The sequence below is a fragment of the Chroicocephalus ridibundus genome, chromosome 4, assembly GCF_963924245.1.
Source record: "Chroicocephalus ridibundus chromosome 4, bChrRid1.1, whole genome shotgun sequence".
NCBI lineage: Eukaryota > Metazoa > Chordata > Aves > Charadriiformes > Laridae > Chroicocephalus > Chroicocephalus ridibundus.
The window spans coordinates 14,468,574-14,481,273 of NC_086287.1; the positions used below are offsets into that span (position 1 = coordinate 14,468,574).

The 12,700-nt window shown below is 39.1% G+C and overlaps 1 protein-coding gene across 2 annotated transcripts in view; it reads right to left on the reverse strand.

Moving 5' to 3' along the window:
• PSMA1 (proteasome 20S subunit alpha 1) overlaps nucleotides 1-8,778 on the reverse strand; it is a 14,436-nt gene extending 5,658 nt beyond the window's left edge. For both annotated transcript variants that reach the window (XM_063331320.1, XM_063331319.1), the window contains exons 1-9: nucleotides 8,641-8,778; nucleotides 8,197-8,241; nucleotides 5,222-5,323; nucleotides 4,610-4,713; nucleotides 3,698-3,786; nucleotides 2,946-3,016; nucleotides 1,843-1,972; nucleotides 1,087-1,166; nucleotides 87-191 (exon numbers count right to left, since the gene is read on the reverse strand). In XM_063331320.1, coding sequence (XP_063187390.1) covers nucleotides 87-191; nucleotides 1,087-1,166; nucleotides 1,843-1,972; nucleotides 2,946-3,016; nucleotides 3,698-3,786; nucleotides 4,610-4,713; nucleotides 5,222-5,323; nucleotides 8,197-8,241; nucleotides 8,641-8,643 — 729 coding nt within the window. In that variant the 5' untranslated portion in view covers nucleotides 8,644-8,778. The remainder of the gene's footprint in view (nucleotides 1-86; nucleotides 192-1,086; nucleotides 1,167-1,842; nucleotides 1,973-2,945; nucleotides 3,017-3,697; nucleotides 3,787-4,609; nucleotides 4,714-5,221; nucleotides 5,324-8,196; nucleotides 8,242-8,640) is intronic.
• Nucleotides 8,779-12,700: the final 3,922 nt, after the last annotated feature.

Consider the following 12,700-nt stretch of genomic DNA (forward strand, 5'->3'; position numbering starts at 1 on the left):
GAGTTGTAAACATAAATGCGATAGGTCATATATCACGAAATGTTGTCTTTCAACAAAGCCTATTTATTTCTATCTAAACCACTTACCTTTCTCTGTGGTCTTTCCTCAAGACCTTCTAGGAATGGTGCTACGTCGTCATCATCATAGATGGTAAACTCCATGTCTTTGCCAACAATTCCAATGGAAACATTCTGTTAAGCAAAGTTTTGAAAGAAGTGAGAAGCATTTTTTTGTGAATAAGTCAGTGGCTTTACAGCTTTTGCCTGTGGAACAGATCAAAGTTTCCTCTCATGATAAAGAGACTCATTGTGCTGTTTGTGTCTACTTAAGGAAAAAAGGAAATTTTGAGAAACGCCCTCTTTGGTAGATTATACTAGAAAAGGAAAGGGAGGCAGATTTACTCCCTACAAAAGCTATTATGTTTCCAAACCTTGTAAGTAAAAGCACTTTTCAAGGATTTCAATTTCTTTCAATTTTTTTTTTTTGCTTTCTTTTTAAAAACACACATGATTTTTCAAAACCACATATTCTAATCTTATTTTGCATTTTCATTATTTTAAGAGTTCTAAAAACCAAGGTAGGCTAAGAATAAAAAAAACCCCAAAACTATATATGGAAAAGGGCAGATTAGCCCCAAGCAGAGCATCAACTAATGCTTAGCATTTTCTTATTCAGCAGTTCCTCAATTCATTGTCAGAAGTTCCTGCAACTTTTTGATGGTAGATACTCAATCAACTGTTTGTGCGTTACCTTCCCTCACCTCCCAGGTGAATTACTGACGGTGCTTACGATACGAAGTTGTGATTCTAGTTGTATGTAACATATCTTAACACACTGATCAAAGTTTAAACTAGACTGAAGCAACCAGGGAAATAATGTCTTATTTAGAGAAAGTATAATTTTTGTTAAGAAAATTAAATCTGAGGTAATTAAAGAAACTGTAGATAAACTAGTGACATGAAATGAAGATGAACCCGTATTCAGCTTCCAAATTCCCGTGCCAGCCATACTTCTCATGTATTCTGTCACAGTAATTTCTAGCGACGGTAGCAGTAAAATTTCTTGTTAAGAAAACCTAGCGTTTACCTTGGTGGTCAGATCCTGTTCAGCAGGAAGAGTCTCTCTCAGGGCACGCAGTCCATGTTTAACTAGCTCATTTAGATTACCTTAAAATGAAATCAGAAAGACATTTACAAAATGTATGGTATTATCTCTAGACACTCATTTCCTCTTCTCCCCATTCCCAGCTGACAACTAGAAAATCAGCTTCCCAGAACTCCTCTCCTTAGGCATGTCTGGTACTGATCACAGAGTTGGTTATAAATGTGTACCTCGGGAAACCATCCCTTCCCTACATTTGTGCCCAAATGTGTCTGGTTTTGGTGTCTGCCTTGCCTCCAGTGCAGTGATAATCACACTGGTTTTTTCCCCAAGCAGCCATTCAGTAGCCTCCTCATCACCATTTCATAGAAAAATAAATCCACCATTTTAAATGCACCACCTACTCGCCCTGACGTACTACCTCTGCTCTGATACGGAAAGAACTGCTCTTTCCCTGGGTTAAACAGGGCAGAGGCCTTTCACTTTTTCCCCTCTGCTTTTCTGAGCACAACTTCTCTTTTCATTATTATATGCAATAAACATCCAGATGTTAGGCACAGGATTTGTAACCTTTTTTCTACAATTTTGTCTTCATGGAGATTGACACTTATGCGAAATTTGGCTCACAAAATTTATCTTCCTATCTTACTAAATGCAAAAGAACAGTACAGTAGCAGAAAACAAACTGCACAATTGAATAACTGATGAACACCATTAGGCAGACAGGGCTTCATTACTCACAGTCAGTAAATTCAGCCATGTGCCTCTCCAAATAAGTTCGCGCTGACTGTGAACGAGCACCAATGGACATTGCTTTGCAGTCAAAATAGTTTGCAGAGGGACAGGTCTGGAAGATGTGAGGACCCATATCCTACAAAGAGAGGAAAAAAACCCACAGAACATAAAACAAATGTATAAATTCATACCAAGTCTGCTGCTGGAACATGTGATTTTTTCTAAAACAGTCCTGCTTCATGGTACATCCCATAGCTTATAGGTATGCACTACATATATATTTTTTATATTGGTTATCATATTACTGTTCTTAAGACAATTCCTTAAAAGCTACTGTAAAAAAAAAAAAAAAAAGGCAATAATCTACAAAAAAACCCCGAAGAAACTTTCTCTACACTTTGTTCATTAAAATGCAGCTTTTATGTGGGCAGGATAGCTGACACCAAAAATGTTTCTGTCTCTCTTCCATAAACTGCACTGTGCTTACATACGCTTCCTACTTCACAGCTTGCGGTAGATATTTTACAAGCATTCTGTCTTATCTGCAGAAAAGTAAAAACTTGCTGTAGACTTGACCATGCCATGCAAGATTTCAGGCAAGACAATAGTTTCTTTCAGCTTTCCTCATGTCAAAAATCTTGAGGGCAGAGACTCTGTGTGTGCTGCATTAAGCAAACTGCTGTTGCTAAACAAGTAAGAGAGAGGCCAGTGATGATTTCCACATCCATTTTTTATAAAAAGTATTTAAAATAATAGTTTGTAAAGCTCCATAATCAATAGTAAAATAATTGCTGTCATCGTGGGATCAACATTTTGATCTCTTAAAACACAAACACACCTAAATTTTTTCAGTATCTCATTTTGCACCTTAAAATAAGTAGTTTTACATTTTTGCAAATGTACACCTTAATAGTGTAGGTAGGATTAGCTATTAATTACCATTTTTAAAAGTTATGTTTTAGGGTAAGATACAGAACATTACCTCCTTATTCAGAGAATTTTGATGAGTCTGCCTCTTCCATCTTCCCCTCTTAACATCTATTTGTTGTATAAAATTGCATAAAGCACATTTTCTTTTAGATCAACATTAACTAGTACAGCTTACTTACATCATAACCTGCAATGAGCAGTCCTACACCGTATGGTCTTCTGCCATAACGCTGCGTTGGTATCTGGGTTTCTTAAGTAAACTAAGGAAACAATCTCAAAATAACATGTTAATTACCCAAAATATTTTCCTAAGCCAAGCAGAGATGCACCAAAATCATTACATAGGCTTTGCAAACCCTTTTGCAGGAGCAAAGGTTATGTTCAAAAGAAACGGATCTCGCAACTTATTTGCAATACCAACTTCTTTTTCACCAAAAGAAAATTCAACAATTAGCTCTCCCGAAATAACTGGGTGGTGCATTCAACCAAGTAATATAAACAGTTCACCTAATGCTGCAAAGCCTCATTTCATTTCTTATTTCTTTGAACTTTTTCTAGGCACCTGACAGAATACAAGGCCTCTGCTGTGTTCCATGCAGAGACAAAACAAATATCTGAGTGAGCAGCTGCAATGCAGTAAACGATCATATTTTGAACAGTGCAATGATCTTTCCTCCCCCACCTCCAAAGGCATGGGGCTGCGTAAGAGAAAAACAGTGCTATCTTAAATGTTACATAGCCCTTCATTGCTTCTCTACCAGTTCCGTGCATATCATGGGATATTCTCTGAAAGAATGCACAAGTCATGTGAAAAAAGCAAGAGTAACTTCAAATTAACTTTTTCAATTTAATACAACTTTTAAGCTGTGATATACTTTATGAACAAGTAAAAAGCTATAGAAGTGTTCCAAGTGTAAAAACAAAAGGATACTGCTTCCAATTAGTGACACTAGGCGAGAAACTGGAAGAGGTCTATCAAACACAAATCTAGAATCCAGACACTCCTGACGCATGAAATTGCTAGGAGGGGAAGAAAAAAAAAAAAAAGAGAGAAAAGAAAAAAAAATAATCAAAACAATGCACAGATGAAAGTCACAATGAGTTTTTGCCTCAATACTTGTCTGTTGTGGTAAGTATATTTTTGTTTCAGCTCTGCTTGTTGAGAAAAAGGGTCAAAGGCATTACATAATGTCATTTTATCATGACCTATAATTGTTATTTAGAAAGTTGACCACAGGTTTGAAAAAGTATTATAGTATTTCAACCATACAAATGCAAAGAAGGTAGAAGTTCATGGAGGCAACAGACAGATCATCTGGAAAAAAGCCACGGTTAAATGGTAACATTTCTTTGTAACATTACAGCAATTAAAATTTCCTATCAAACTGAGGAACACCCTTCCTTTCCTGTACATTTACCTCATGTGATGAAACCACGTGGCCAGCAGGTAAAAAGCAAGCCCCTCTGAAGCCCAGACATATAGCAGTGTTATGTTTTAATAACTTTCTTCAATGTGCGTCCACAGAAGCAGCTGCTAGAGGGAAATAAGTGATGCACTTTCTCAGACTGCTTGGAAACCCCATCACGCTGAGGAAGCCAGACAGGACTGTCTTAGTAGTAACAAAACCAAAGAGCAAAACTCTAGGCCAAACAAATGAGATTTCTGCCAACTAGTGAAAAATCTGCCAGAATTTCACGCTGAGGTCTTTGGCATAGTACAACAGAGCAGTAACTCAAGACTGATCCTTAGCTGACCATAAAATTTAATTTGCAATAGCCTACAACTGAACTTTCCCTCATTATTGCAGAACTGTGTATGTATGTCAACAACCGAGATACTCACCACAAGAGTCTTGCATCAGCAGTAAGTCCAGCAATTGAGATTCCAATATGGTTGTCAACGTACAGGATTTTTTTCTGATGAGCTGCCAGCTCGGACTGTGCTCTCTATGCATAAAAGGAGAAAGTTATGTGGCAGACTGAACTGTTGGCCAAGCACTGTGGAGAAATCTGCTAACATTTATAGCAAGAACTGAATATGATCATGAAACAATAAAAACAATTTAAAAATTTATAAGCTTGCAACAGAAGACAAGAAAAACCTAATTCCACTTCAGTAGGAGACTGTCAGAAAGAAAGACGAGACACTCACTCAAGCTTTGGGAAAATAAATAATTTAACTACTTAATAACTAATTTAAAAAAAAAAAAAAAAAAAAAAGAGGAACACATCTTTTAAGGGGAAAAAATCTTTCATTCATTTCCCTCACCATTTTGTGAAAATCTGCTTTGCATAGGTACTGAAAATATTTAAAGTTCTACACTGGTATTCAAGCAACAGGAAACTGTGATTGCATTTACATCATACATAGAAGGTTAGACTGCGCAAAACTAATCTGCCAAACCAAAACTTTTTTACTAACATTACTGTCCCAAGAGCACCGTTTTGAAGTTACCTTTAGAGCAACCAGAACAGCATGCGTTTTCGATTTCAGCCCCACAGTAGCTGAGCCTTGTTTCACAGCTTCCATGGCATATTCTATTTGATGAATTCGTCCCTACAGAATAAAATCAAAGGTAATAATTCTAAAATTAATCCTCTGTATCAATTTTCAGTGGTTCTTGATTTTCAGGCATTTGACTCCCTCACTGCAACAGGTACACGGACTACATAACACAGTTTAAACATACAACCAATAGACTTCCTCAATTATCTTTTGCAAACACCTCACCAATAACCCACATAAATCTGGCCATCTTGGAGCCACTCACTACCGCATACAAAGAAACAGGAAAGCTAAAAAGAAAAGGCGAATAATCCTAACATTATGAGAATTGCAAGACTTTTGTCATTGTCTTCAGAGGAATCACTATTTGACCCAATGTGATTCAAAGATGGAACTTCCAACTGAAGTTGGACGCTTAACTTTTAATCGAGTTTCCCGAAGAAATGAGTCTTACGCAATTGTTGTGTCTCACCATCCATTCCCCAATAACTTCTGAACAAGTTATTAGTCAACAGCAGTGAAGTCTGAAAGAGGAGTAGAGGTCTCAAAGACAATTCAGTCCCAAGTTCTGCAAAGGCAGCCAGGAGCTTTGCAGGAAAGTGAGACAACATCCTTTTACTGCAATCACTGAGGGCAAAGTAGCTAATTTTCTGCAGTCTAGTTGGCCAGGCTACGGCAAATAGTCAGCACATTTGTTGCTACTGTGCAAGTGCTAGAATTAATAACTGCAGCACACAGTTGCCTCCTACCAGTTGTCACAGGAGGCATCTAGTAGCTGTTAGAGTGGAATGTATTGGAGATAATTTACAGGAAATCACCTTCTATTCGTTCCAATGTTTGTAAAACTTCATTACTTTTTTTTGGTAAAGGGTTTTTGATTTTATTTGTCTAGATGTCCACTAGATGCTTAAAATACCCTAATGCTCCATTTCACCCGCTAAGTTATAAATGGAATTTCAGTAACATAGGATATCTGCTGCCCAAGAGCAGTATGGAATCACTGCGACCTGTCCAACATGTATTTATGAACATTCACGAATGACTTGAAAGGCTGTAAAAGTGTGAAACCCCTTCTAGCCTTTAATCTCGTATTTCCTTTTCTTTACAACGATATTTGAAAACATCCCCTGATATAATATGATTACTCTTTGCCCCTGTACTAACAATGCCAAGAATCATTACGGTATCGTATCACTGCCTCACCTACAGGAACGTATGGAGCAGTAACTGAGGCACAGTAGCAATTTTAAATGTCTTTTTTATAAGAGAAATCAACACTATTAAAATAAAAGCAAAAATAGAAATTAGTGTCATTGATGACTTTACAATAGCTACTAAAAGTCTCAAGAGAATGTCAGAGTTTTAAAAGTAATTTTTAAAGTAACAGATAGATTAAAAAATTGAAAATTAAAGTTCCTGATACAGAATCTGCTGCAGAAGGAGGATGAAAACAATTCAAAGCCATCTACAGCTATCCTGGTATTTAGTAAAGAACATTCAAATATTCAAGGTTGTCTTGATATAGGGTGGAAATTATGAAACTTGCTCTGTTACAATGTACATTGAAAATGTATCTTTTAAACAATACTACTACACGATGAAGATTTTCAGTAGTAATACAAACCTACAAATTAATGATATATTAACTTTAAACTAATACAATTTGCTATTTGCATTTAAAATAAATCTTTAGTTTTGCTAGTTCTAGAAACAAGCCAGTTTTCAAGACTCTGATCTTCCATAAGTGTCCTATCTTAAAAAGTCCATACCGAGAGAAGAGGCAATATTAAACACCTGAACTGACACTTGCTTTTTAAATTCTAGAATATTTGTTTTGAAGTCAACACAATCCGTGTACATTTTAGATCACACAATGTATGTTTTTATTAAAAATACACAAGGTGAAACTGGTTCCGAGGTAGCAAAATTTCAAATTCAAGTGCAAATCTCAGCATAATCTTAAGTACAGGGATAGCGTGAAGCTTCCCTAACATTCCACAACACAAGGAACTAGGAACACACAGCTCTACGGACTTAATAACTGAAGCACAATGTAAACTATCTTACAAATTGATATGACATTTAACCACTTACATATTCTAGCTCTCAATGTTATAAACTTTATACATGGAATTTATTCAACATGGATGTTTGTGACCATTTCAGTTTAGAAAATTAAGATCTGTGAATTCATACTTCAAAAATCAGTATCTTGGATTACCATATGGGTACAGTCATTCAAATAGGTGCTAACAAGGTAGTAAAAACTGTGTGCGCAAAAAGAGAAATAGTTGCTGTTATGCCATAGTTGAAGAAGCCAGCATATTCTCACTTAAGCACTAAATACTAACTTTGAATAATTTGATTTTGTTCTGAACAATTTGAATACAGTAAAGCTCTTAATAAAAACCCAAAGTTGTTCTCAACTGTAAACTAAATAGTTTCTTTCCAATATTAGCTAGTGAGCAAGATGGAGAATGACCAAGCAGCAGCATAATATTGGGGAGATTTAAGCTCAGTTTCATGCTTTTTCATACCTTCCTTACCAACTTTTTATTATAGGTCTGTCAACAATTCATAGAATCACAGGATGTTTTGGGTTGGAAGGGACCTTTAAAGATCATCTAGTCCAACCCCCAGTGTTGATAGCATCTATTTTGTACCTCAAAGGTACATTCAGAAAACAACTGCCTGAAGGACTGCAAGGTACCAGGGCCCACCTCAGCAGCACTGGGGTTCAAACACCAGAGGATGATGTGCTGCTGGCTTTCCAGAAACCCAGCACCTGCAGAGGAAGGCATCAGACTGCAGCAAACTTTAGGCGCCTGGACACAACCTAGGCCATCGTGACACTGCTGCTGCAGGAGCAAAGGAAAAACAAAAAGCAAGTAAAAAGCCAGTTAGCAAGCTTTTAAGATCTTTACCTGCGGGCTCCAAACTGTGACATCGTTGTCATACTGGTTGCGAAACTAGGAAGAACAAAGTAAAATCCATCAGTATAACTAACGAGTCATACTAACTAACATACATACTCAACTAACGAGGCAGAAAGAGCACTCCTAAATGAAGTTCTGGCCGCGTTCATTACGGGGGCAGCCGTGACCCCCCCTCTCTGCCGGGCCGCCCTCCCACCTCGGGCCCCGCCGAGGGGAGCGCGGCCTCCCCTCCGCCGGGCAGCCCCGGGCCCCGGCAGCGAGGCCCAGGCCCGAGCCCGGCCCCGCATGGCCCGGGAACTGCTTACTCACGGCCCCGCTCCCTCCTTCTCACTCTCCCCGTCCCCCCCGCGCTGGCTCAGCGGCCCGAGCAGGGGCCGCGAGGGTGCCCAGCCCCGGCCCGGCCCGGCCCGGCCCAGCCCAGCCGCCCCTCACCATCCTCCTTCCCCCGACAGCGACGCGAGCTCCGGGGCAGCGAGGGGGGGAAGCGCTCCGGCAGTCGATGGCTCTGGACTGGCAGCGGCCAAGCAGCGCTAGTCGCACTTCCGAGTCATCGATCGAGCGCACGGCGGCTCGACTCGCCCCGCCCCCGGAGCCGGCGCCGCCGCGCGGGTCCCGCCCCGCCGGCGCATGCGCCGTTCCTCGGCGACCGTTGGGTGACGGCCCGCCGCCGGCAGCCCTGAGGCGCTGCGGGTCGTCCCCAGCACCCGGCCCGTTTGCCGGAGCCGTCGCCCCTCGGTTTACAAAACCCGGGCAGTTTCTCGGTGGGGAAGGTCCCGAATGGCCTCCTGCAGCCTGTGATTAAATTACTGCCCCGTATTTCTCTTACCCAAGACCACGTAGCTCGGGGCCCTTAAGATTCCGGTGTGCGGTACAAAAATTTCATTACTTGAGGAAAATTTGCATTGGGTAATTTGAAATTCTTTTTTTTTTTGTTACTAAAAATCAACGTTAGACATTTTACTGGGTGTGAAAAAGCTGTAGCAATTTTAAAGCCGCTGAAGACAAAGACACTGACGTAGAATAGGGTGAATGTGGTACTAATTGTCTTTTCTTTGTACTTTGAGAAAGTCCCCTCTTTGTTCTTTATATTCACAGGATATGAAGAGCGTGGAAACAAACAATTGTTACAGCCACCGTTAGGAATATGTTTTAGGTTACAGAAAACTTTGGCTACGCATAGGAGTATGTATGAATAAATTAAATGGCTGTTAACTCTTTAAGAGTTGATTTAAAAAAACCCCACCACTAACTGCACAAAAGCTACCTCTCAAACAGCTGTGAGAATTTGTTCACTGCCTCGTGATTTTGTGCGCAGCTGCCCACAGGCACCAGGAAAGATAACGTCGAACCATTTGTGCTGGTTTCCCCCTGGCTTATTTCTTCCACTCGGAGGCAAGCTCCATTGCTGTGGAGAAGGGGCTCTCCAGCGCGTGCGTGCCCCGCGCCAACCTTGGGCAGGCAGCGACCGTAGAAATGGGGCCGCTCGCTTCAGGAGGCTACAGAGCCCAATCCTACCTGTTCTAAAACCACTAGAAGAAGGTTTCTAAAGCTGAATTTCAGTCGTTGCCCTTTTATCACAAGCACGCGGTTTACGAAGTGGTGTGCTTCCCAAAACTGCAGTTTTCATGCAGCATCCAGGCTAACAAAGGCTATAAGTTTAAGCAGTTTAGGGTAAAAAATGAATACGGTTTGGTAGGAATAAAACAACAGTCACTGGTAATCATGATGTAGCAGACCGGAAAGTCTCTTATATTTCTGTTTTGTAAAAAAAGGGTACAGGAAGTCTCTGAAATTATATAAAGCTAAATGAGAAGCACTATTATGAATTATATTAGAAAAATATTAATATGTCTTAATTACAGCTGTGATTAAATTTCTGAATGGGTCTTTTTGCTCTCAAAAAACTACATGTGCTCAACAAAAATGAAGCTCTTATTTTGGACAATGTAAAATAATTTTATATAGTTGTAACTGAAAAGTGAGTTAAAAATTACTATGAGAACTCTAAAGGATTGCATGGCTCGGGCGTTAAGACAAAAGAGAATCAGTTAATACTGTATTGATATGCTTTAATTTTTCAAACAAGTATGCAGCTGCTGAAGTCACAGTCATTAAAAGTCAAACTAGTATTCTAACACCTTTGGATTATTGCAGGACCAATGACATGTTTCTCTCACCACTGGAGAATCTTCTCGTTTTCCCTGGAGAGGGCTACAGTGTTGTCTAAGAAAAAAAAAATCTAAAAATCTAAACAGACTGACTTAAATTACCTGACTTGTTTTGTTATTTTTAAGCTCTCTGATTAATAAAAATTCATTTGATCTGAAATAACTTCCTCTCTTCAACATTGTTTGGTATGCACTGCAACAGGATATATGAACATTTTATTAAGTGAGCTGAACAGCTTTCAAGTTTCACTGAACTTTCAGTAAATATTCCCGTAGCCTCTGCTGTAATGCCATTCTGTAATAACTTCCCACAGCAATAAGGGACTCCCTAAAGATCCGTTTACTCCACCTACAGGAACAGAACAATAGACGGTTATTTCCTCTCTTTTGTGAAAAGAGTGTTAGTTTTGATAGAACGCTAAACTATGCCAAGACTCTCTATTGTTCTGTATACATACAGCAAGTAATGTTAGGAACCACAATTTTAGTGATAAAAAGGATTTGTAAAATTTCACATAGAAAAATGGTAAAAGCTGTACAAATGAAGAACTTTTGGAAGCTATATGAACTATTGTATAGGTTTATTAAATAACAACTTCAGTGTTTTCAGCAATCTTTTTTCCTTTATTACATGCGTAGAAAAATATATTCAAAACCAAACTAACCAGATGTCCAGCTATTAAAAATTTATTCTAAAGCAAACTGATTCAGGTCATGTGACAGGAGCAGGGGTGGCATGGAATGGAGTTCCAGCTGCTCTCCAGTGCTCCAGGCAGCGCAACTGTTACTGTATTCCCGAGGCAGCAGCACAAGAGGATGTCAGAGGCAAGAATAATCTTTAGAAAGGGGAAGTGCTCACAGTGGAAGTCATTCACGCTCCTGCTTGCCCTGCAGGCTCAGTATCAGCCCTCTGTAGGCAGGGCTAAAGCCAATGGGTTTGTCATGTACTTCCGATGACATCTCAGTGTGTTGGTGTGAAGAAGCACCCGACCTATTCCCCACTGATGTATTTGAACCAATAGTATAATATTTAAATAAAAAATGAGAGAAAGGAATGAATAAGGCAAAAATCAAATAGCTCTTTTTCAGATAACAAAGGCATCAAATCAGAAAGGAGGCATTTTACATGTATTTTGCCCAAATATGGCAGTTACTGAAATCGGTGTAGTGGTTTGTCAGTCATCCAAAGATGTTAGAAAATTTGAATGAAAGCCTTAAATGAGAGTTTCAGTAAATTTTAAGTGATGCATAAGCATTATGTTGACCTCTGCACCTGAGAAAATGTCACCCTTGCTATACTTAATGGTGGTACAGTGGCTTGCACAAAATGATCTGACAGTTTTAGACCACTTCATAGAAGATAAAAATCCACATGACAAAAGGCTCCGGCAACACAGACGCAGTTGATTGATAGACACAGCAGAAAAAACAGTGGTGAGTGACCACAATGATCAAAAAACTGCTGTTTGCTCCAAGCAGTGGTATGAGACTCATTGATGAGACAACATGGGACACAACTTTACACTGATTTTGCCACTGCTGTATCTGATCCATTATTAAATATCTACAATACTATCCCAATTTTCTGTATCACAGGCATTAATTTTATAATACTAAAAGCTGTAAGAAAGTGCATCAAATATTTTCTTTGGTGACAGTCCTAACACCAGTATTACGATACGCTTGCATAGGCACGTAGCAGGTTTGAATTAATAGAAAAAGAGGATTAAAGAAATACAAATTTAATTGTAGAGAAAAAAGTGAATGACAAACAGCAATCAACATACTACATCACAAAATCACAATATAAAAGACTACAGGACTGAAAAGTAAAACTAAAGCTATTCCCACATTTAAATAATCTACTTATAAAACATCTGTGGATGTGGAGCAAATATTATTTTCTCACTTTTAATTTCATGTTGGCAACCTGATAATCAGGTTCACTTCAGAGAAATGAATACCCAATAGATAGCTCTAGGAAAATATGTTCAATGCTCAATGACAGCCAAATGAAATGTTAGGAATTACTAGGACAGAGAACAAAACATAAAGCATTACTATGCCACTGTATAAATCCATACTGCATCTGACACCATTCAGCCTCAAATACTGGCTGTGATTCCTGTTTCCCACCTTAGAACAATGTGGCAGTACTGAAGGCACTGGGAAACGTGGAAAGAAGGATTCAAATTATGGAATAGCTTTATCTGAAAGAATGACAGTAAAGAGTAGAAGTCTTCAGTCTAAATAACAGATAGACAAGGAAAGGTGATGAACACTCGTCAAATCACAACGGGCAGATACGCTGAACAGGGACGATG